The 25,135-nt window shown below is 43.4% G+C and overlaps 1 protein-coding gene across 2 annotated transcripts in view; it reads right to left on the bottom strand.

The window, feature by feature from the left end:
- Window positions 1-25,135, bottom strand: part of LOC113960995 (zinc finger SWIM domain-containing protein 6-like) — a 203,023-nt gene that overhangs the window by 23,711 nt on the left and 154,177 nt on the right. Inside the window, exons 8-13 of one of the 2 annotated variants that reach the window (XM_027670958.1) lie at window positions 21,693-21,879; window positions 20,005-20,011; window positions 19,305-19,536; window positions 16,849-16,984; window positions 2,956-3,113; window positions 2,296-2,459 (exon numbers count right to left, since the gene is read on the bottom strand). In XM_027670958.1, the coding sequence (XP_027526759.1) occupies window positions 2,296-2,459; window positions 2,956-3,113; window positions 16,849-16,984; window positions 19,305-19,536; window positions 20,005-20,011; window positions 21,693-21,879 (884 nt within the window). Of the gene's footprint in view, window positions 1-2,295; window positions 2,460-2,955; window positions 3,114-16,848; window positions 16,985-19,304; window positions 19,566-20,004; window positions 20,012-21,692; window positions 21,880-25,135 lie in introns of both variants that reach the window. The other variant, XM_027670957.1, reaches the window with a different exon arrangement.

Raw genomic sequence — 25,135 nt, forward strand, 5'->3', positions numbered from 1 at the left:
CCGGTCTCCTGGCCTGATGGAGGTCGTTAGCCCTGTGTGGCCATCCATCTATGAGAAGGACACTCTAAACAAACCTACGTCCTGAGGACCTCACTGCCATTGTCCAAGCTTGCTTGGCCCCGGCAGATGAACCTTAGGATTAAAGGGTGGGCTCAGTTCAGCGCAGGCTGTGTCTCACCTAAAAAATCCATTGCGCAGGCTGGAAAGGTAAAAGACCTTTCCCCAAATCTTCGTTTGCGAAGATGGGCCATTATTATATTATTATATCGAAAGGAGGCAGTTGAGTGGGGTTCATTTCTCCCACTGGTTTTCTTTTAAACCAGCACACCATCCCACAGCTTGTGGAGTGCAGGATTTGATGAAAGAAGTGAGAGGGCTGCTGTTAGTACAGTCTGCCTTAGAAACATGATTGACCTTGGCTTTCTCTAGTAATTCAACAAGCACCTGTCATAGGTTTACTTGTACTAAAAATCCAAGCAGAAATTTTCCTTTCCCCTGTCCCACTGTAAGAGAAGGAGGTTGAACGAAGAGGGGGAAGGGGTAATTAACTATACAAAAGAACTAGCTGGCAGACCTGCATTCCCAGCTAATAGCCCATCTAAAAAACTGCAGGGAGGGGGGAGGAGTTTTTCTCCTCCTCTCCTTACAAACAGGGAACACTTCACTTTGTGCCTTAATGGGGGCAAGGTGTGTTGGAAAAGCTCGGAGGCCGTTTTTCTCTCGACCTGGTCATCTGTCTCTTCTCCGGCCTCAGTTTGTCTATGGTCTGCTCTGTCGCCAGCCGAATCTGCTCAGATTTCATCGTAGAGTTTGTGCTCACCGACGAACAAAGGGGGAGTCCTGTCTACAGCCAGCCACAGACAGCATGAGTTTAGTGGGAAAGAAACCGCCTTTCTTTCCCCTTTCTTCCCCTTCCCCTCCTTGGTGGGGGGGGAGATCATTTCGACTTCCCCCGTGATCCGGGGGCCCCCATGCAGCGACCGCCAGAGCCCAAAAGCACCCCCTGCTGACCAACACCGAGTACTGCAGGCTCTGCTCCTCCATTGATCCAACAGCGCCCCCTGCAGGGCACCACAGAGCACTGCAGGCTCTGCACCTCTAGTGATCCAACAGCGCCCCCTGCCAACTGTGATTAGAACCATGCTAGAGGACAGTGAAGTATCAAACTGTTTCCTTTTTAAAGGGGACTTTTTGGGTACAAGATTATTGCTTAGTTGTTTTTGTGTTCTGTTACTGTTTTTGCCAATATACATATATCCTTTAATAAAGGGTTGTTATTTCTTCCTTTTTCCATACTTCCTCTATTGGAGCCTCTTAATTTCATATTTACAATTGCTGAGAGAGAAGAGTTTGGTCTACCTCATAACCAATCCTCCTTAGCAAAACACTCCAGTCTCTTTAAACTGAGACACACCTATCAAATATCATTTGAGGGAAAGGAAGGGAAGAATGGGAGGAATGATGAGGAACCCCTCAAGGCCATGGAAAAGATCTGCAAAAGCAGGTCCAGAGGAGGGTCATGAAGATGATTAGAGGGATGAAACACCTCTCCTATGAGGAAATGCTGAGAGAGTTGGGGGTGTTCAACCTGGAGAAGAGAAGGCTCTGAGGAGACCTCATTTCAGCCTTTCAGTACCTAAAGGGAACCTATAAGAAAGATAGGGACAGACTTTTTAGGAGGACCTGTAGCAATAGGACAAGAATAATTGTTTTAACTTGAAAGTGGGTAGATTCAGACTAGATATAAGGAAGAAGTTTTTTACAATGAGCGTGGTGAAACACTGGCGCAAGTTGCCCAGAGAGGCGGTAGATGCCCCATCCTGGAAACATTCAAGGTCAGGCTGGACGGGGCTCTGAGCAAATTTATCTAGTTGAAGATGTTCCTGCTCATTGCAGGGGGGTTGGACTAGATCACCTTTAAAGGTCCCTTCCAACCCAAACTATTCTATGATACTATGATTTCTGGAAAGCAGAATAATTTTGCTCTCTAGCCATCCCTACATATACTCCCAAACCCATTGCATTGGTCTTTTCTCACTCCTGAACAGAGGAGTACCCTGCAGCCAGCTGCTCCAAGCTCTCTCTTCCACTCAAATGGCACAAAGGGACTGTGCAGATCCTTGGCCTGTGTTTACCAATCAACTGTGCTTTACATCAGAAAACAGAATCTAAAAATTGCAGACAAAGCCCAAAGAGGGTCTTTAAGAGGCTCCTCAGTGACTTAAAAAGTTGTACCCACCCACACAGGGTAAAATTCCTGTCTTCTACTGAAGAAATAATGAATGAGGGAAATACCTGAAGGCCCAACTCCAGAGAAACTTTCAGAAGAGTGATGTCTGGCAAGCTGTCCATGAGTGTTGCTATTTTAAATGCATCCTGGGCAAGTTTGAAGATGTGTGATGAGGAGTGGATATTTTTCTGAATGGATTCTAACACTGTTTCCAGCCTCTGAACATCACCTGCAAGGTGTAAACAGAACAAGCTTCCAAAACATCCTGAAATGCATTAGAATTGAGCTTGCCATTGCTATGAAATAGTACAATGTTTCAGTTATACACATTTTGTTTTTTATAAACCTTTCATAATTAAATTACATGAACAAAAGATGCAAGACAGCACAAACTCCTCTAGTGCCTGATGGTGTCTGTGTAGTATATGGCCAAAAGTTATCCTGATCTGTGAATTTTAGAAGTGATTTGTCCACTCCTGGGTTTTACAATCTATATTGTGTGCCAGAAGAACAAAAAGCTATCTCATCAGCCTCAAATCAAGCCCACCTGGCTACCATCTATCTAGTTTAATCACTTTTCTAGAAAATTAAGTGACAAGTTTAAGTCAGTTCAAGCTCCTGTCAGACTGCAATTTGAATTCCTAAACACAAGTTTTATAATCTGTTTATTCCATGAAATATTAAAAGCATACACTTAGTTAAGTAGGTAATTTACAGCAATGTACCTTTGGCTGCTGTTAGCATGGTCGATGCCAGCTCACACTGCTGGGATTCGATGTGACTTAGGGTGAACCAGCGGGGATATCGGTTTGGAACAACTGATACAATGTGGTGTGGACGGGACATATCTCCCAAAGGAGTTGTAGATTCCAATACTCGCAACCTGAAATAAGAAAGAAATCCTCTTCCTTACATCATTATTATATTGGGTTATTCATAAGCAAAACTAAAGCTGCAAGAACACTTGATCTTCTTTATTAAATATGCATTTTTGGGTATAAAGATATTGGAAAACCACTTCTCTTCTTGGAGAATCTTAAAAGTCCATTTACCAAACTTGCCTACATCAGTGGGAATCTGCAGGAATTCACAGGACAATAAAGTCATTGCGCTGGTTCGGGCTGGGGTAGGGTGAATTTTCTTCAAAGTGGCTGATATGGGGCTGTGTTTTGGATTTGTGCTGAACATAGGGTTGATAATACAAAGATAGTTTTGTTATTGCTGGGCAGTACTTACACAGAGCCAAGGTCTCGTCTACTTTTCATACTGCCACACTGGCAAGGAAGCTGGGGGTGCATGGGAGGTTGGGAGGAGACACAGCTGGGACAGCTGACCTCAACTGACCAAAGGCATATTCCATACCATATAACACCATGCTCAGTATATAAAGTGGGAGGGGAAGAAGGAGGAAGGGAGGGGACATTTGGAGTGATGGCATTTGTCTTCCCAAGTAATCATTACACTTGATGGGGCCCTGTTCTCTTGGAGATGGCTGAACACCCGCCTGCCCATGGGAAGCAGTGAATGATTTCCTTGTTTTGCTTTGTGTGCACGGCTTTTGCTTTCCCTATTAAACTGTCTTTATCTCAACCCACAAGTTTTCTGGCTTTTATCCTTCCAGTTCTCTCTTTGGTCCCACTGGTGAGGGAGTGAGCAAGCGACTGTGTGGTTCTTGGCTGCTGGCTGGGGTTAAACCACGACAGCCATTCATTAACCAAGGCAGCAGAGAGTTTTTGCATCATCCATAGAGTTGAAGCTTTTTTCCCCTGCCTTATTTCAGTCTTTGAACCACTGTCCTCAGGAAGGAAGATAGAGTAGTTCTCCATCATATTGAGAACATGTAAGTATTTTCCAATATTTGGAATATACTTTCCTCACTTGCATATGCTCAAAGTAAGGGGGAGTGATATTCAACATGTCATTCAATTTTTGACTGTGAAATAAATAGACATGCCAAAAAAGACATTTTGCTGTTCAAATAAATATGAACTAATTTTTAAAGTCCTTAAACTCCAGCCTACCAATATCTAATAATGCACATGTTAATATGAAAAAAAATACTTCCCTTTTGTTTTGTATCAAGAGTCAAATCTCTTCCTTAGTAATACTGAGGCACGTCTATATAGCTTTATATATGTAAAAATAAAATACATATAAATTCTCCAGCTGATTTTTTCCAAGCACAGAGGGGGGAGAAAAAAATGCATTATTAAATCGTTTCAACAAACAGGAAAAATCCTAACTACTTAATGCAAAAATTATTATTAGGTTATAAGTAACCGCAAACAGACAAAAAGCATGAAAAGAAAATATTTTGTCACTTTGAATTTCATTGTCAGCTTCTATGTTCCTTTGCTGTGAAAAGAAAGGCTGTAGTGAATGGGTGGCTTTCATGCAATTTTGGCAAGATTAGGGAACATTATAACAAGCACAAGCAGATTTAGCATTCTTCACTTTTTTCACTTTCAAACATCAATTATTTAGCTAGGTTTTAGCAAGGCTACATTGTGATTAAACATTACTACTGAAGTCTGACTCACAAAGTCTGGGTTGAAATTCAGGTTTAACAGGGAATCAGCCAAACTAAGCCAAACATTCAAGTTCAGATTCCAAGTGAGCAGTCAACTAGGTCACTGCAGATCCACGTTCTCCAAAGCTGTACTTCATATGTTTCAGTGTTGCAAGCAGAGAACTGCAGACAGAAGTGACCATCAAAGATAGCACATCCTGTCCTTGCAGACCTGAGGTGCATGAATGAAAGGCCTTATGGTCTCAGATTCTATTGATTTCACACTGAGTGTTCCACACACTAAAAGAGGATTAAGAAGAAAAAGAAATGGCAACAGATGATTTTGAATGCAGAGAGGCAAAATACTCCAGAGTTGCCATCATGGGTCAATGACCTGTGTAGACTGACACTAAACACTTATGTCTGGAGAGCAAGTAGCTGTCATCTTGGGAAGTTAACTTTGATAAATGTTCAAGTGAAGAAAGAAATATGCTCCATCTCTAAAAGCATGAGCAACCACTCAGATTTCTATGTGGAAATATTTTACCCATGCCATGAAGGAAGGGATGCTCAAATTTCCCTCTTCTGATCCATTCCACCTCATAAACGTGAGATAGACACTCAGTCTTCATGTTTGATTTCTTCTTTCCCCCCCTCAAAACAACTTTTAGGTTTAGTTAGTTTTTCATTTGGTTTGCATTAGGAGTGCTTTGTACACTGATCTATCACTTTGGTGTGAATGGAAAAAGTAACCAACCTTCTTTACAAGAATTTTTGAGAAGTGTAAAAGAATACAGACAGACATGGAATAGAAAGTGTCTGCATCTGCTGTCACCGCAGTTCAAGATAGCAGTCCACATTTCTTAAGAGTGCCAAATATATAAAAATTATTAAAAATAAATAAATGAATAATATAAAAAATCTGAACTCTCATCTGCCTTAAAAGTGATGCCAAGAGAGCTATGGAGAACAGTCCTGATTAGGCTTATGTCTCCTGTGATTTTACCAGACAGAAACAAACAGACAACTCTTTCTTATACTGGTCTCTTTAAGAAGTAACTTCTTTGGATGAGATGGCAGCTTCATGCCAAAAGATAGCTGGAGCTCTCTATGATCAACTAGAGATTTGGATCTTTCAGCGTTGGATCCTTACTTGTTTTTCCAGTTGAAAGGGAAATTTCCTGAAAAGAAGGTTTCAGTTATGATTTGTTTCTGGGGAAAGCCCAAATCCTTCTTCAAGAGGAATGGCATGCTGCCATCACATTCACTGAAGCATTCAGTGCACTGTGCAAAGCTACTGATAGATGTCTATTCTGGCCTTTTAATGTTGTTTCCGTAGTTTAGTTTAAGGAGGAAAGCTCCCCACAATCTCTGAGAAACACTTTAAGGTAGTGACTGAAATTAAATACAAGGGCACAAATCTACTTTATAAAATTGATTTTTTAAAAAATTCTAATTCTACAAATTCTAATTCTAAAATTATAGAATCATAGAATCTTAGAATCAGCTGGGTTGGAAGGGACCTCCGAGATCATCAAGTCCAACCCTTGATCCACTACCGCTGTGGTTACTAGACCATGGCACTAAGTGCCACATCCAGTCTCTTTTTAAAAATCTCCAGGGACGGAGAATCCACTACTTCCCTGGGCAGCCCATTCCAATGTCTGATCACCCTCTCTGTAAAGAAATTCTTTCTAATATCTAACCTTAACCTCCCCTGGCACAGCTTAAGACCATGCCCTCTTGTCTTGCTGATAGTTGCCTGGGAAAAGAGACCAACCCCCACCTGGCTACAATCTCCTTTCAGGTAGTTGTAGAGAGTGATGAGGTCTCCCCTGAGCCTCCTCTTCTCCAGGCTGAACAGCCCCAGCTCCCTCAGCCTCTCCTCATAGGACTTGTGCTTGAGTCCCTTCACCAGCCTTGTTGCCCTCCTCTGGACCTGCTCCAGGATCTCAATATCCTTCCTGAACTGAGGGGCCCAGAACTGGACACAGTACTCCAGATGTGGTCTCACCAGCGCTGAGTACAGGGGAAGAATCACTTCCTTAGACCTGCTGGCCACACTGTTCCTGATACAGGCTAGGATGCCGTTGGCCTTCTTGGCCACCTGGGCACACTGCTGGCTCATGTTCAGCTTCTTGTCAATCCAAACTCCCAGGTCCCTCTCTGCCTGGCTGCTCTCCAGTCACTCTGTCTCCAGCCTGTAGCGCTGCATGGGGTTGTTGTGGCCAAAGTGCAGGACCCGGCACTTGGCCTTGTTGAACCTCATCCCGTTGGAATCAGCCCAATTCTCCAACCTATCCAGGTCCCTCTGCAGAGCCCTCCTTCCTTACAGCTGATCGACACTCCCCCCCAGCTTAGTGTCATCTGCAAATTTGTTGATGATGGACTCAATCCCCTCATCTAGATCATCGATAAAGATATTAAACAGAACTGGGCCCAACACTGATCCCTGGGGGATACCACTAGTGACTGGCTGCCAACTGGATGCAGCACCGTTCACCACCACTCTCTGGGCCCAGCCCTCCAGCCAGTTCCTAACCCAGCACAGAGTGGCCCTGTCCAAGCCGTGGGCTGCCAGCTTTTTCAGGAGAATGCTGTGGGAGACGGTGTTAAAGGGCTTGCTGAAGTCCAGGTAGACCACATCCACAGCCTTCCCCTCATTCACCAGGCGGGTCACCTGATCATAAAAGGAGATCAGGTTGGTCAGACAGGACCTGCCCTTTCTAAACCCGTGGTGGCTGGGTCTGATCCCTTGTCCATCTTGTAGGTGCTGTGTGATTGCACTGAGGATGATCTGCTCCATAACCTTGACAGGCACTGAACTCAGGCTGACGGGTCTGTAGTTTCCCGGGTCCTCCTTCCGGCCCTTTTTGTGGATTGGTGTGACATTTGCCAACTTCCAATCACCTGGGACCTCCCCAGTGAGCCAGGACTGTTGGTAGATGATGGAGAGCAGCTTGGTGAGCTCTTCCGCCAGCTCCCTCATCACCCTTGGGTGGATCCCATCTGGTCCCATAGACTTGTGGGGATCCAAGCAGCTCAGTAGGTCACTGTTTCCTTCTGGATTACAGGGGAGCTGTTCAGATTCTTGTCTCTGTCTACAAGCTCCAGAAGCCAGCTGTCCTCAGGACAACCTGTCTTACTGTTGAAAACTGAGACAAAGAAGGTGTTAAATACCTCAGCCTTTTCCTCATCTTTGATAACTATATTCCTGCCCATGTCCAGTAAAGAATGGAGGTTTTCCTTGCCCCTCCTTTTGCTATTGATGTATCTGTAGAAGGACTTTTTGTTATCCTTCACAGAGGTGGCGAGATTCAGTTCAAGTTGTGCCTTCGTCCCTCTAATTTTCTTTCTACATGACCTAACTATATTCCTAAATTCTTCCTGAGTAGTCAGTCCTTTTTTCCATAATCGGTAGGCTCTCTTCTTTACCCTAATTTCTTTCAAAATCTCCCTGTTCAGCCAGACTGGTCGTCTTCTCCACTGACTCGCCTTTCGGCGCACTGGGACAGCCTGCTCCTGTGCTTTCAAAACTTGCTTCTTGAAGTATGTCCATCCCTCCTGGACCCCTTTGTTTTCAAGGGTTGTTTCCCAGGGTACACTCTGAACTAGTCTTCTGAATAGGCCGAAATCTCCCCTCCGGAAGTCCAACATAGAGGTTTTATTGACGGCCCTCCTTGCATCCCTGAGTATTGAAAATTCTATTATTTCATGATCACTGTGGTCCAGACGTCCACCGACCACCACATCTCCCACCAGGCCCTCTCTGTTTGTGAACAGGAGGTCTAGCGGGGCTCCATCCCTGGTAGGTTCATTTACCAGCTGGAGCAGGAAATTATCCTCTATACACTCTAGGAATCTCCTAGACTGCCTCTTCTCCTCTGTGTGGAGTTCCCTGCAGACATCCGGCATGTTAAAGTTACCCACGAGAACAAGGGCTGGCAATTTTGAGACATCCGTCAGCTGCTTGTAGAATAATTCATCACCCTCATCATCCTGATTGGGTGGTCTGTAACAGACTCCCACCAGGATATCAGCCTTGTTGGCCTTCCCCCGATTCTGATCCACAGGCACTCAACCTTATTGTTACTGACTTCAACTTCTACAGAGTCAAGAGACTAACATATAGAGCTACATCTCCACCTCTTCTACCCTGCCTGTCCCTTCTGAAGAGCCTGTAGCCACCCATGGCAGCACTCCAGTCATGCGAGTCATCCCACCACATTTCCGTGATAGTGACTACATCATAGCTTTCCTGCTGCATGATGGCTTCCAGCTCCTCTTGTTTGTTACCCATGCCGCGTGCATTGGTGTACATGCACTTCAGTTGGGCTGCTGATTTGGCTCTTAACTTGGGCTGTCCACCCTTGGGCTCCTTTCTGGGGAGCCTGGTTTCAATCCCTTCCCCCTTCAAACCTAGTTTAAAGCCCTCCTTATCAGCCCCGCCAATTTATGGGCTAGAGTCCTTTTGTTCTTGCTAGATAGATGAAGCCCATCTGGTTTGAAGAGTAGGTATGATGGAATTTGGCCCATGGTCAAAAAACCCAAAGTTCCGCCGGTGGCACCAATCCCTTATCCACCTATTGATAAGACAGGTTTTCCTACTCCTCTCCTCATTCATCTCTGCTACTGCAGGAACTGAGGCGAACACCACCTGTGCTCCTGTCCCATCGACTAATTGACCCAGCGCCTTGAAGTCCTTTTTAATTGCCTTGGTACTTCTCCCATTAATTTCATCACTTATAATCATAAGCAGCCAGTATGCAAAGTCACTTTTCATATTTCTTAGATTCCTTCCCTAATATCTACTACTAGACACTCTTGGAGGCAAAAAAGCCCAAACAATCTAAGCAGACCTTTGGCCTGACTTGATAGTAGCTGTTTTGTTCTTATGCATGCCCTCCCATTTAGTCCTTTGAACATGGGACTATTTTCACCCCATTTAGCTTTCTAGAGTGTGCTAGTTTTGGCTGGTGTAGAGTCAACTTTCTTCACAGTGGCTGGTATGGGGCTGTGTTTTGGGTTTGTGCTGAACACAGTGTTGATAACACAGAGATGGGTTTTGTTATTGTTGAGCAGGGCTTATACAGAGCAAAAGCCTTTTCTGCTTTTCATACTGCCATGCTGGAAAGGGGGCTGGGGGTGTATATTGGGTCTGGCTGAGTTGGAATTCACATCCCCAAAGTAGCCCTCATAATGCTGTGCTTTGCATTGGGAGCTAGAAGGGTGTTGATAACACACTAGTGTTTTGGCTACTGCTGAGCACAGCATCAGTACTGTAACGTTCCTTCCTCAGTTGAGGGCAAGATCCTGGGAGGGGACCCAAGTAGGCCAGCTGACCCAAACTAACCAAAGGGATATTCCAGGCCATATGATGTCAGCTCAGATATAAAAGCTAAGGCAAGGAGCAGGAAGGCAGGCATTCATTGTCTCCAATGGTTGCCTGCTGAGAAACCATCACGCATACCGAAGCCCTGCTTCTCGGAAGTGGCCGACCATCGCTGCTCATGGGAAGTAGAGAATAAACCATGCTTTCGCTTCGCTTTTTGCACACGCAAGCTTCCGCTTTACTTTTTGCTTTAGATAAACTGCCTTATCCCAACCCATGAGTTGTTTTTTCCACCTTACTCTCTCCCCTGTCTGGCTGGGAAGGGGAGTGATAGAGCAGCTGGGTGGGCACCTGGCATCCAACCAAGGTCAACCTACCACAGTCCTTTCTGGCACCCAATGTGGGGTAAGATACAGGCAGTTTTATATATATATATATGTATATATATATAGCATGCTATAGTAATAGTAGTTATTGAATAGCAAGCTCCTGTGCGGGACACGGAGTTTGCTGGTTGCACTGCTTATCACTTTATTTTGCTAAGTTTTGGGAACATACTAATATAAACAATGGCTCCCTGCTCTGCTTTTGCACTAACGGCCTTGTTATGCTTGGGGAGTTATCTTCTGGGGGGCTATCTGGGAACGATGGAGAAATACACCCTTCCCCCCTCCCCGACATTGATATAAATAGCTTTATAATGAAGTCTCCCACGCTCCTTGATAATCCTTATGTGAACTGTTTAGTAATGTTACTGTTATTAATACTGTCAGCACATTATAGAGTTCTTGGAATCTGGTGTTATCCTGGTGTAGGAGAAAACAAACTTTAGGTGATGATATACTGAGATGCACCCTGAGGTGCCAAGTTCCTGGGTGGCAGGGTGTGTGGAAGGATTTGGGCAGGTTCCTAGGGCATTTGACACCTCCCATTACCTGGGACTTCACACCTGAACAGGTATTCAACCCTAGCAAACTGACACGTCACCTGATGGAAGGGTGCCTTGCCTACCCCAATCAAAACCAGCAGCTTCTTGCCCTGTACTGGGGCATGGCCTGTGCTTATCAAGCCACAGTTCAATACTCTCAGAAGACTGTAGTGGAGGCAGGGAACCAAACTGCAATGGAGGACACTATGGCTGACATAGGGACTCAAACCACAACAACTACAGTCATTGCCCCAGTAGTGAAAAAGAAGAAATGGAAAAGGCAAGCTACAGGTCCATATCAGAGATTAGTAAGGGAGGAAGAGGAAGAAGAGGAAGAAGGAAAAGGAGTAGAAGGAGGAGAGGGGGCAGATAAAAAAACTGGTCCTTCAACAAAGGAAGTCAGACAAATCAAACAGGAAACCAAGGTTACCTGGTCCCTGACCTCATCAGAACTCCATGACTTGTGGAAAGATTACAGCCACCAGCCCGGTGAACGGATTCCTACCTGGCTGCTTTGATGTTGGGACAACGGGGCTGATAGTCAACTACTGGAAGGTCATGAAGCCCAACAGCTGGGATCCCTTGCCAGAGATTGGGAAATTGAAAGAGAAATTGGAAAAGAAAGAACAATTTGCAGTCTTTGGAGACAGCTCCTCTCAAGCATGAGGGAAAGGTATCCATTCAAGGAAGATCTAATGAGCTCCCCAAGAAAGTGGGCCACTGCAGATGAAGGTATCCAGTACTTGAGAGAATTAGCAGTGCTGGAAATCATCTATAGTAACTTAAGAAGGGATGACATCCCCAAAGACTCAGAAGATGTTCCTTGCACGATGGCCACGTGGAGGAAGGTGGTTCAAAGTGCCCCTGTGTCATATTCTAACAGCCTGGTAACAGTATATTACCCAAAGATGGATCCACGAACTGTAGAGGTGATGTCCTCCTGGCTTCAAAATATAGAAGAAACTCTGGGCACTTCCTCATTCCCACAGGCCAGCACCTCAGCTCTCAGGGGCAGCCCAAGAGATCGGTCCCCTCCTGTCCCAGTCAGAGGGAAAGGAAGCCTCAAGCGCAGGCCACGTGGATAACTCTGGTTCTTTCTGCGTGACCAGGGGGAAGACATGAAGAAGTGGGATGGTGAACCCACCTCTAAGCTGGAAGCCTGAGTACGTGAATTAAGAGGGAAGAGAACTGTTAAGAAGGGGTCACCCAGGAAAGCTGTCCATGTAGTTGGCACAGAGACCCAAGAAAGAAATCAGTGACCTCTCAGACATAAAAGGACTGAGACCAATTCCTTTGATCCTCGTGAGGGGACCTCTGGTCTGGCATTGCAAAGGTCAGACAGTGAATACTCTGACCAGGAACAGGAACAGAGGGTCCCTGCCTTCGGCCAGGAGGAGGAAAGGGATGACTGGGTCTACTGGACTGTGTGGATTCAACGGCCTGGCCCATTGGATCCACAGAGGTATAGAGCTTTGGTAGATACGGGTGCACAGTGCACACTGATGCCATCGAGGCACAGAAGTGCAGAACCCATTTGGATCTCTGGAGTGACAGGGAGATGCCAGGAATTATCAGTGTTGGAGGCTGAAGTGAGTTTAACAGGGGACAAGTGGGAAAAGCACCCCATTGTGACTGGCCCAGAGGCCCCTGGTATACTTGGCATTGATTACCTCAGGAGGGAATACTTCAAAGATCCCAAGGGGTATCGATGGGCTTTTGGTGTAGCTACTGTGGCTACAGAGAAGATCAAACAATTATCTACCCTGCCTGGCCTCTCAAAGGATCCTTCCATCGTGGGATTGTTGCAAGTCGAAGACCAACAAGTGCTCATTGTCACCAGAAGAGTGCACCGACGGCAGTATCGCACCAATTGGGACTCCATAATTCCCATCCATGAACTAATTCGCCACCTGGAGAAACAGGGAGTGATCAGCAGGACCCGCTCACCCTTTAACAGCCCCATATGGCCAGTGCAAAAGTCTAATGAGGAGTGGAGACTGACAGTGGACTATCGTGGCCTGAATGAAGTCACACCACCTCTGAGTGCTGCTGTGCCAGACATGTTAGAACTTCAATATGAGCTGGAGTCAAAAGCAGCTGAGTGGTGCCACAACTGATATTGCCAATGCGTTTTTCTCCATTCCTCTGGCAAGAGAGTGCAGGCCACAGTTTCCCTTCACCTGGAGGGTTATCCAGTATACCTGGAATCGACTGCCCCAGGGGTGGAAGCATAGCCCAACCATCTGCCATGGACTGATCCAGACTGAACTGGAACGGGGGGAGTTCCAGAACACCTGCAATATATTGATGATATCATTGTATGGGGCAAAACAGCAGAAGAAATTTTTGAGAAAGGAAGGGAAATAGTCCTAATTCTTCTCAAAGTTGGTCTTGCCATAAAACAAAGCAAGGTAAAGGGACCTGCACGGGAGATTCAGTTCTTGGGAATAAAATGGTAGGATGGATGCCATCATGTGCCCATGGATGTAGTAAACAAAAGAGCATCTATGTCTCCACCGGCTAACAAGAAGGAAACACAAGCTTTCCTAGGCCTTGTGGGTTTCTGGAGGATGCACATTCCAGGTTACAGTCAGTTTGTGAGCCCCCTCTATTAAGTGACCTGGAAGAAGAACCATTTAGAGTGGGGCCTTGAGCAACAACAGGCCTTTGAGCAGATCAAACAGGAGATAGCCCGTGCGGTAGCTCTGGGGCCTGTTGGAACAGGGCCAACTGTGCGAAATATCCTCTACACGGCAGCTGGGGAGCATGGTCTCACCTGGAGCCTCTGGCAGAGAACACCAGGAGAAACCTGAGGTCGACCATTAGGGTTTTGGAGTCAGGGTTATGAAGGATCAGAAGTCTACTACACGCCAACTGAAAAGGAGATATTAGCAACCTATGAGGGGGTTCGAACAGAAGCATGTCTCCTCTTGGCACCACATTTGCCTGTGCTGCACTGGATGTTCAAAGGGAACATCCCCTCAACACATCATGCAATCAGTGCTACATGAAGCAAGTGGATAGCTTTGATCACACAACAAGCCCAAATGGGAAAATCCAATTTCCCGGGAATCCTGGAAGAGATTATGGACTGGCCAGAAGGCAGGGATTTTGGAGCATTGCCTGAAGCTTGTGCCCAAGAAGCACCACCATATAACGAGTTACCAGAAAACGAAAGAGGCTACACTCTATTTAATGATGGATCTTGCCATGTGGTAGGAAACCATTGGAGGTGGAAAGTTGCTGTGTGGAGTCCCACATGAAGCTGCTGAAGGAGAGGGCGAGTCAAGCCAGTTTGCAGAAGTGAAAGCCATCCAACTAGCCCTAAAGATTGCCGAACGAGAAAAGTGGCCTGTGCTATACTTCTATACTGACTCCTGGATGGTGGCTAATGCCCTATGGGGGTGGCTACGGCAATGGAAGACCGATTTGCAACACAGTGGTAAACCCATCTGGGCTGCTGCATTGTGGCAGGACATCGCTGCATGGGTGGAAAACATGACTCTGAAGGTGCGTCACATCGATGCTCACATGCCCAAAAGTCGTGCCACTGAAGAACATCAGAACAATGAGCAGGTGGATAAGGCTGCCAAGATTGGAATAGTCCAGGTAGACTTGGACTCAGAGTGGAAGGGTGAGCTATTTATAGCCCGATGGGCCCATGAAACATCAGGACATCTAGGAAGAGATGTGACATACAGATGGGCTCGTGATCGAGGGGTGGACCTGACCATGGAGGCCATCACACAGGTTATTCACGAATGTGAAACATGTGCGGCAATTAAGCGAGACATGTGAGTAAACTCTCCCTGGAATAGAGGGCGGTGGCTGGATTTCCAATATGGTGAGGCCTGGCAAATTGACTACATTGGACTACTGCCACAAACATGCCAGGGCAAGAGCTACATACTCACCATGGTGGAGGCAATGACTGGTTGGCCAGAAACATATCCTGTAAACCAGACCACTGCTCAAAACACCATCTTAGGCCTCAAGAGGCACATTCTGTGGCGACATGGGACCCCAGAAAGAATTGAATCAGATAATGGGACTCACTTTCAGAATAATCATCTCATAAGTTCTTGGGCAAAGAAACATGGCATCGAGTGAATCTATCATATCTCTTATCACCCACAAGCCTCTGGGAAGATTGAGAAGTATAATGGACTGTTGAAAACTACGTTAAGAGCATTAGGTAATGGGACATGGAAGCATTGGGAGGCAAATTTAGCTGAAGCCACTTGGCTGGTCAGCACTAGGGGATCTGCCAACTGCCCTGGTCCTGCCCAAACAAAACCCCTACACACTGTGGGAGGGGATAAAGTCCCTGTACTACACATGGGGAAGTGGCTGGGGAAGTCAGTGTGGGTTTCTCTTCCCATGAGAAAAGGCAAACCCATCCATGGGATTGTCTTTGCTCAGGGACCAGGGTGTACCTGGTGGGTAACGAGGGAATATGGGGAGACCTGGTGTGTGCCTCAAGGAGATTTAACCTTGGGGGAAAGATGATCTGTGTTCTGAGTTGTATGTTGCAGGAACTAAAGTCACAGGATAATGAAGAGCGAATTCTGTGAGGAGCAAGGAGACTGTGACAATGACCTGAGCCGGGCTGGTGTTGGTGCCCAACGATCAGTTGCTTCTCCTGCCCTGAGTACCCATCCCAGTGGAATGGAGCCCAAGATCTGAAGGGGTGGAAGAAGGCCACTAAACAAGATCTGTGCAAGCGCGGGAGATAGTCAGATATGGGATCTGAGTATGACATAAATGGTATGGAATAAGGGGTGGAGATTGTATTGGGTCTGGCTGAGCTGGAGTTCATTTCCCCACAGTAGCCCTCACAGTGCTGTGCTTTGCATTGGGAGCTAGAAGGATGCTGATAACACACCGGTGTTTTGGCTACTGCTGAGCACAGCATCAGCACTGTAACGTTCCTTCCTCAGTTGAGGGCAAGATCCTGGGAGGGGACCCAAGTAGGCCAGCTGACCCAAACTAACCAAAGGGATATTCCAGACCATATGACGTCAGTTCAGATATAAAAGCTAAGGCAAGGAGCAGGAAGGCAGGCATTCATTGTCTCCAATGGCTACCTGCTGAGAAACCGTCACGCGTGCTGAAGCCCTGCTTCTCAGAAGTGGCCGACCATTGCTGCTCATGGGAAGTAGAGAATAAACCATTCTATCTTTTGCTTCACTTCACTTTTTGCACATGCAAGCTTCCGCTTTACTTTTTGCTTTAGATAAACTGCCTTATCCCAACCCACAAGTTGTTTTTTCCACCTTACTCTCTCCCCTGTCTGGCTGGGAAGGGGAGTGATAGAGTAGCTGGGTGGGCACCTGGCATCCAGCCAAGGTCAACCCACCACAGGGTGCATGGGAGGTTGAGAGTGGGCACAGCCAGGACAGGTGACCCTAACTGACCAAAGGGATATTCCAGACCATATGACATCATGCTCATTATATAAAGTGGGGGGAAGCAGCTAAGCAGCAGATGATCCCAAGATTGCTGGTTAGATGCCTCTTTCCTCATTTCCTTGCCACTAGCATCATACACACACACAGCCACACCAGTAGGAGAACACACACATGTGCTAAAGCTGTTGTTTAACACAAAACCACACATTCCAATAGAAGGATTTGTAACATAGAATGCTGTTTTATAGTTGTATATAAACACTATTTGTATATTTATAAATTATTATATTGTAGTTAGTACAGACATGGATTGCTTTTACAGATGACACAACCAAAGTAATTTCTCCTTAAAGAGAACAATGCTTCTTGATTACCAAGCTTTTCCCCCTTTTTCAAACTGCTGCTTGTGTTCTTTCTAGATGACTTGTGAATACATACCGCATGGCTCTCAGTGCAGTTTTGTATGCCAATTCAGCATCATGAGGTAGGAGAGAGGTGAAAAGATACTTGGCAAATGTGTGCATTGGAACACTCTCTCGATGGATGATTTCACCTAAACCACTATATGGTCCAGCTGTGGGAAAAAGAAAGAGAATATCAGTCTTCACAGACTGTTAAAACCCAACTTCTGGACCTTTAAAAGCATTCACTATACCTTGAGTTAGAATTGGTATTTAGAGACAGATTGCTGTAGAAAAGGTAAAGTTACGTTGATATTTTTTTGAAATATGTTACAAGTATATTAAATACTATCTATTCTTTGAGACAACAAGACACATTGTGAATTGTAGACTACTAAGCACACTACCAGTGCACGTACAAATGACAGAATGGTCCCAGGGCTCCATGGGGGTCATTCAGAAAATCTATGGTATGCAAAAGCAGAAAGTGATAATCCTAGCTTTGCCTCTGTGTTGTTATATTGTGCACATGAATTCCTATGCACCCTCTGTTGGTGCATAATTGCTTTATCACAAATCCACAAAAAAAAGTGTCTACAGGGGAAAACCAGGTATCTTTAATTGAAGTTACATGACTAATCACTACAGCAGCACCTGATCCCTATTAATGTCTCACCTGACATTAGGCATTTAAATAACCCTTTGGTTTGGACTTGGTCTCCAGAGAAGACTAGGTCAGATCTTGCATTGAAGCTGCTTTTGTTAGTCTATTATAGCCACACAATCTTAAAAATTGTATTTGTTGTGGAGAAGCTACTCCCATTGTTGGGGCAACAGATTTTGCTCACACTCAGTGCAGTACTTCATAACAGCAGTGTCAAGACTGACAACAGAAATGACAATTTAAAAAAAAATTACATGAAACTATTTGCTTGCTGAGTTCTGAATATTCACGGTGCATAAGAATTCCATTTTTACATTTTTCCTGCAACCTTTAGACTGTTATTCCTATTAAAAGGAAAATTGTGTCAAGAGTTTTTTACTTCAGTGGCTAGAGGTACAGGTGTTAAACATTGCAAGATACAGAATAAGAATCTTACATTAAGTATTATTGGACAATTATTGCACAAATAGCAGCCAGCAGTCCTAGAAGTTACTACCATTGTTGCACACTGCTCACCACAGCAATTTTGTCAGTAGCTATTTTAGCAGGTTTCCTGCTATGATCACTTATTTAATACTCTAAGAAAACAAAGAGAATATCAGTGATCAAAGGAGTAAACTAGAAGTATCAGAGAATACTTGAGAGAAATCCTGCCTTTTCCTCATACAGCATCCTGACCAGTAAATAGATGTATCAAATTGATTTTATAATCCATAGGATCCCTCTATGGTGGGAATAGCTGGATCTAGCAAGAAGATGTTCTTGTCCAAAGGCCATAAAGCAGCAGTTACAGTCATACCATAATGGAAAGTCTTCTTATGGTGCAGCTCCTCTACAGTTTCAAATGCCATCACCACTACGTACCAAAGTCTTTAAGGATCTGGGCAATAACAGTGACTCAAAGCTGAGAACCCTAAACAACATACTGCATCTCTTCCATTAAAGAAATAGTTTTTAAAAACAAATGTCTTACAGAAAGAAAGCAAAACCTGACTGCTATGTAACAATCTTCACAACTTACCCAGAGCAGTATCCCTTGAGCTAGCACTCAAAACTTGGACCGTGCCTTTGAATAACTGGTTCCTTTAAAGTTTTTTCCTTGATTTAAAAAAACCACAAAAACTAGAATGACAACCTTAGAACGCACAAGACTAGTCTCTGAACGTGAGGCTTAAGTGCTGTATGTCAAGCCTTTTAAAAGATAAGGCAAAAGCATGCACTTTTTTGTACAGATTTTATTGCAATGCAAGTTATTTGTCTTAATCAAAATTTAGTCACAAGACTAGGCCTTAAGCCTCAATATTTGCCCATATATTTCAATTTTCAGGTATGATACAAACTTCGGAGGCAACTCATTTTCCTAATTGCTACAAAGAAAATGTTATTTTTCTCTCCCAGCAAATTTGAGTTTTCTGAGCTCTTCACTTGGGAACAGAGGTAAAAATCTTCATACATTTACAAAGCTGCCAGTCCTTTTTCAGGATTGAAATGACATTTAAAAATTTACTACCCAAGAACTGTTGATAACTGATGTCTATATTATTTGTGAGCCTGGGTTGTATAATTAGGACACTAAACAAATCTAAATAACAAAATGCAATAAAACTTAAAACTAAAGGCTTGTAGGTCAGTAGATGCTTTATCTCTACAGTCATGTCATATCTGAAGTATGTTTGATTTTCATAAGAGATTGGAAATAAAATTTTGCTGGAGTTCTACGTCAAAAAACATCTTAAGTATGTAAGGCAGTTTCCACTGGAATACTAATTCAGTGGGCTTGTGTAAGTGAAGACAGTTTTAAAAAGCAGTTAGCATCTACATTGAGCTACCTTCTAATAGGAAGACTGCTTGTTTTCGAAAAATCTTCACCAGAGTATCATCCAATTCAATTTCCTGTAGCTTAGAAATGAGCTGCTCCTCATTTCGACAAACCTTCTCTTGTGCATACAAGCCATCTGGCATTATTCGTTGCTGTCCCAGCCCTATCAATGCTACTTCCACAGCCAGCGTTAAATAAGATTCCCCTTCTTCTAAAAACTTGTGTGCAGGCAGATGCTGGTACTCCAGAGATTTGCATTGCCCCATGTTCTCTGTAAAGGGCGACACAAAGAACAACACATCAGGAAATCATTAAAATCCATAATCTGCCTATAATGCCACATTTACAAATGCTTCCTCTGTCAGTCTTAATTTTTAAAAATTATTTAAATTACTAGTGCAATCTCAATATCCAGTCATCCAATCTAAACTACCCAATCCAATTCCACATCGCAGAAATACACAAAACAATTAGGTTTTAAAAAGCCCACTTGAGTAAAAATAAAAATTTTCATTTTAAAATGCATTATTTGGAGAAAGGCAGTTTCTCCAGCTTTGTGTTAATAAGGCCAAAATTGGAAGATCTATTTCAATTTTTTTCCCCACCCATTTCTGCATTTCCTTAAAGCTTTGATGTTGTATAAATGGAAAGGGAAGGTGCTTATACACCTGCATAGATTTCAGTTGAAGCTATTAGGATTGTGCAAATACAGTAGGCCTAGGAACTCCACAACTTTAAAGCATTCTGTTTGCTAGAGCTCTCTTCATGCTTTTTTATTTGTTACAGTTGTATTTATGATAAACATGCATAATGTTTCTGACTTTTATTAACACTAGAAATGCTACTTTTAGTAAAGATTACTTGTAAATTCCACACAGACCAAGCCATAATTTGCTTTAAAGAGTACTACTGATTCATTTGGCACTTCACCAATACACCATATGACAAAATGCTATATCAACCTCTAGCAGTTTACAGTCTAGTTTGGGAACAAAAAGTTGCAATGTACAGATGTAAGGAGATGGACAGTTGCAGCAAATGAGATGGCAAAATGCATTTGGTAGATTGCATATGTGTGTGTAGGGGGAATTTGCTTTTCAACACACACTACTTTTATTTCATGGGGTTGTTTTGGTTTTTTTTCTAATTGCAAAGAATTCTTCCAGAATTGGTGGATATGGGATTAGAAGTTTATTGAAGAAAATCTAATTGAATAAAATGAGTTTTGAGGAAAAGCCCCAAGAAGATTGGGGATGTGCATATAAAGGATCTATAGGTAGAGGAATGAATCAAGTTTCTGACCACACAGAAGGTGATAAGAAACTACCACAGAGGTGGAAAGAGACTAAGGAATAAATCAGTTAAGCTCCTGGGAAGCAAATACTGAAATTAAAATGGGCATATACATCCTGTCCTAAATCATGTATCAATAGTACACTATTTTCCAATTCATAACCTTTATAGACCATGTACTTTATAGAATATGTATGTTATGAATTTTAAGTGTTTTGTCATCAATTTGAAATATTATGAACAGTTGTAGCTAAGAAGTCAAATAACATCTTGGACTGCATAGGCCGAGCATCGGCAACAGATTGAGGGAGGTGATCCTTCCCCTCTGCTCAGCACTGGTGAGCCCACACCTGAAGTGCCATGTTCAGTACTGGGCTCCCCATGGACCTACTGGAGCAGATTCAGTGAGGGGCCACAAAGATGATTAAAGGACTGGAGCATCTCCCATATAAGCGACTGAGATGGCTGGGATTGTTTAGCCTGGAAAAGAAAAGGTTCAGTAGGATCTTACCAAAATATATAAATATCTGCTGGGAGAATGTAAAGAAAACAGGGCCAGACTCTTCTCAGTGGTATCCTGTGACAGGACAAGAGGCAATGTTCACAAATTTCTGAGCATAAGAAACCACTTTTTTACTGTGAGGATGGTCAAACACAATAAGAGGTTGCCCAGAGAGGTTGTATGGTGTTCATTCTTGGGGCTATTCAAAACTCAACTGGACACAGTCCTGGGCAACCTGCTCTAGGTGACCCTGCTCTGACCAGAGAAGGTGGACTAGACTATCTCCAGAGGAGCCTTCCAACCTCAACATTTCTGTGATTTCCTGTAATTTCTCAAAAAGAGGACAGATCAATGTATGTAAAGAGGGTTGCTGCTATAAAGTCTTATTCCGTTTTATTTCAAGCGCAAAATATTGAATTGCCTTCAAGAATGAGTAACTGGTAATTTTTGAAGGCTTTCATATAACTTATAACAAAAATTTACTTTAAACATTCTCTCTCCCTCATGTTTTCTTAGGGAATGCAAATGTGAGTTCTTATACTATAAAGATGCTGGCTTCCAAGTTAATTGAGAAAGGTAAGATAGAAAAATGCCTCTGGTTACTGAAGACTTAGAGAAGATTGCTCCCTTTGCATGGCCTTACCCGTGAAGTCTGAGAATCCATGGAAGCTCTCATCATCTACCCTGCAGGCTTCAATCAGGCTACTGAAGAGGGTGCCAATCGGATCCAAAGGATGTCCCACCCAACCTTCAAGATTTGTTATTGAGGTTACTCCTTTGTGGAGAAGTTCTGTGACAGAAAAGATGGAGGGAGGAGGAAGGGAAAGAGAGTGCATATTATCCCCTCAAAACAATTATAGAAATAAAACTGATTAAAATGCTCTCAGCACAGAATTCAAAGTATTTCCAGTAGTTTCTGCTTAGAAGGAGAAAATAGTATCTCTCAGTGTGAATTTATTGCCCTTTGTAAATATGTTAAAAGAGGAAAAAAAGAAAATGGATGAAGGTCAAACATTTCGAGCACTAGCAAAGTACGTTATGGGTCAAAATTTCAACAGCAGTATATTTCGAAATCTCTTACTTGATACCAGTAACTTCTGAAAATGTCTGCCAAAAAATTATAGCAAAGACTTTTTTTTGGTAAAATAATCACAACTGTTTCCTCACTCAAAAGATGCAGTACCATTTTCACGTTTTAAGTGAAGCTGATGGCACTGAAATAAATTATTCTGAAATGTTCCATTTTAATAAATAAAATATGAATTTATTGCATCTAAATATTTATTGAAGTAATAAACACACGATGACAGTTCCTAATAAAAAAAAAATTTAAAAAGGGTATAATGTTTAAAGGGGTTATAAAAGAAAAAAATTGTCCTTTAAGTGCATTTTTTGTCATTCTAAAGTTTCAGTCAACAAATACCTTCATGGATACTTTGTTCTGTAGCCCTCATCCATCAATCAGTTACAACACGAAAAAATTGTTTAGCACAATAAATTGAAGGAAGTGTGGCTGTGGTAAAAGAAGTTAGAGATTACTCAAATCCCTTTTTTAACTAAGAGTCTTATGGCAGTAGTTCCCCTTCAACTCCCAAGCTTTTTCTCCGTACACATGACTGAACTATGAGAGATCAGGTGCATTATCACAGAATCACAGAATATGCTGAGCTGGAAGGGACCCACAAGGATCATCAAGTCCAACACTTAGCCCTGCACAGGACCATCCCCAAGAGTCACACCATATGCCTGACAGTATCGTCCAAATGCTCCTTGAACTCTGGCAGGCTTGGTGCTGTGACCACTTCCCTGGGGAGCCTGTTCCAGTGCCCAACCACCCTCTGGGTGAAGAACCTTTCTAAAATATCCAATCTAAACCTCCCCTAACACAACTTCAGGCCATTCCCATGGGTCCAGTCACTGGTCACTAGAGAGAAGAGATCAGTGCCTGCCCTTCCTCTTCCCCTCGTGAGGAAGTTGTAGACTGTGATGAGGTCTCCCCTTAGTCTCCTCTTCTCCAGACTGAACAAACCAAGTGACCTCAGACATTCCTTATGTTTTCCCCTCTTGACCCTTCACCATCTTCATTGACCTCCTTTGAATGCTCTCTAATAGCTTAATGTCTTTCTTATATTGTGGTGCCCCAAACTGCACACAATACTCAAGGTGAGGCCGCACCAGTGCAGAGCAGAGCAGGACAATCACCTCCCTTGACTGTCTGGCGATGCCTTGCCTGATGCACCCCAGGACATGGTTGGCCCTCCTGGCTGCCAGGGCACTGCTGACTCATATTCAACTTGATATCGACCAGGACCCTCAGGTCCCTTTCCGTGACACTGCTTTCCAGCATCTCATTCCCCAGTCTGTACGTACATCCAGGGTTGCCCCATCCAAGGTGCAGAATCCAGCACTTTTCCTTCTTGAACTTCATGTGGTTGGTGATTGCTCAGTCCGCTAATTTGTTGAGGTCTCTCTGCAGGGCCTCCTTGCCTTCAAGGGAGTCAGCAGCTCCTCCCAGTTTTGTATTGTCTGCAAACTTGCTTACTATACCTTCCAGTCCTGCCTCCAAGTCATTTATGAAGATGTTGAAGAGAACAGGGCCCAAGATGGAGCCCTGCAGAACCCCACTAGTCACAGGTCACCAGTCTGATGTTACCCCATTTACTATTACCCTCTGTGCTCAACCTGTGAGCCAGTTGCTCACCCACTGCATGATGTGTTTATCCAGCTGTGTGCTGGATATTTTGTCCAGAAGGATCCTGTAAGAGACAGTATCAAAAGCTTTACTGAAATCCAAAAAGATGACATCAACTGGCTTCCCTTGATCAACTAGGTGGGTCACCTTGTCATAAAAGGAAATCAGGTTTGATAAGCAGGACTTTCCTCTCATGAAGCCGTTCTGGTTGTGACTGATGACTGTGTTGTCTTTCAGGTGTTTTTCAATACCTCCCAGAATAATCTTCTCCATAATTTCACCAGGCCCTGAAGTGAGACTGACAGACCTGTAGTTTTCAGGGTCCTCCTTCTTGCCCTTCTTGAAAATCAGGACAAAGTTTGCCAGCCTACAGTCAGCTGGGACCTCTCCGAATTCCCAAGTGACCATTTAAAAATTGTATACAAGCCATTACATATGCTCTGTTTCTCTGCTTATTACACACTGACTTGTACCTGCCTTTGTGCCCTCTCATTCACAAAGTGTCATCTTTCTGAGTAATCATAAGTATTATCACAAAGCTTTAAAAGCTTGCTTCTTGGCTATTTAAATGTGTGGAGCTACAAAGTGAAACACAACCACACTGTTGAACTCAGTGTTCAGGACAGTGGTTTTTTTTTAATAAAAAATAAACTGATATGTAATATGAAAAACAAAGTAGTAAATAATTGTCTTATTAACAAATAGCATGTGCTAAAAACGACAGGCAGAAGCACATATTACCAAAAGGATTAATATCAATGACTTTGTACTGACTCACTTATATTCCATTTCATCTATTATGTCTATTTATGAGCTTCAATTGTGTCATGCCAAACAAAGGCTTAAGTCCTCCATTCATATAGAGATTTAACTTTAAATCATGTAACTAGTTCCAGAAATGTCAGATCAATCACATTAATGAAAGCTAAGTAGAAGCATGTGATGGTTGCTGAACTGAAACTGTAGCTGCAGAATTAATCTTCTTATGGAGAAGACCAGCATATTTTGCACTATTAAAAGAAGATTTTTTTAAATTCCAAACATAAGAGTGAAAAAAACCCAAAGCAGTGAGTAGCAACATAGAAATTACAAACTTTACGTTAAGGAAAGATATATATCCCAATAAAAAGACTCAGAAAAATTCTCCCAAGTAATAATGCAAAGTGCTTTTAAGTTTTGTTTAAATCTAGGATCCACAATTGTGCTCAAAATTTCTTTCTTGGGTATTGTGAAATGGAGACACATAGGAACTGCCAACTAATTATTTTTTTTCAGTCAGATGTCTACCTTGTCTTCACTTCAATCTCTAAATTATCATTTCTGGAAAAACACCTGCACATACACTTAAAAAATT

Source organism: Neopelma chrysocephalum, unplaced genomic scaffold (genome assembly GCF_003984885.1).
Source record: "Neopelma chrysocephalum unplaced genomic scaffold, ASM398488v2 Primary Assembly neopelma1_97010, whole genome shotgun sequence".
NCBI classification, from domain to species: Eukaryota; Metazoa; Chordata; class Aves; order Passeriformes; family Pipridae; genus Neopelma; species Neopelma chrysocephalum.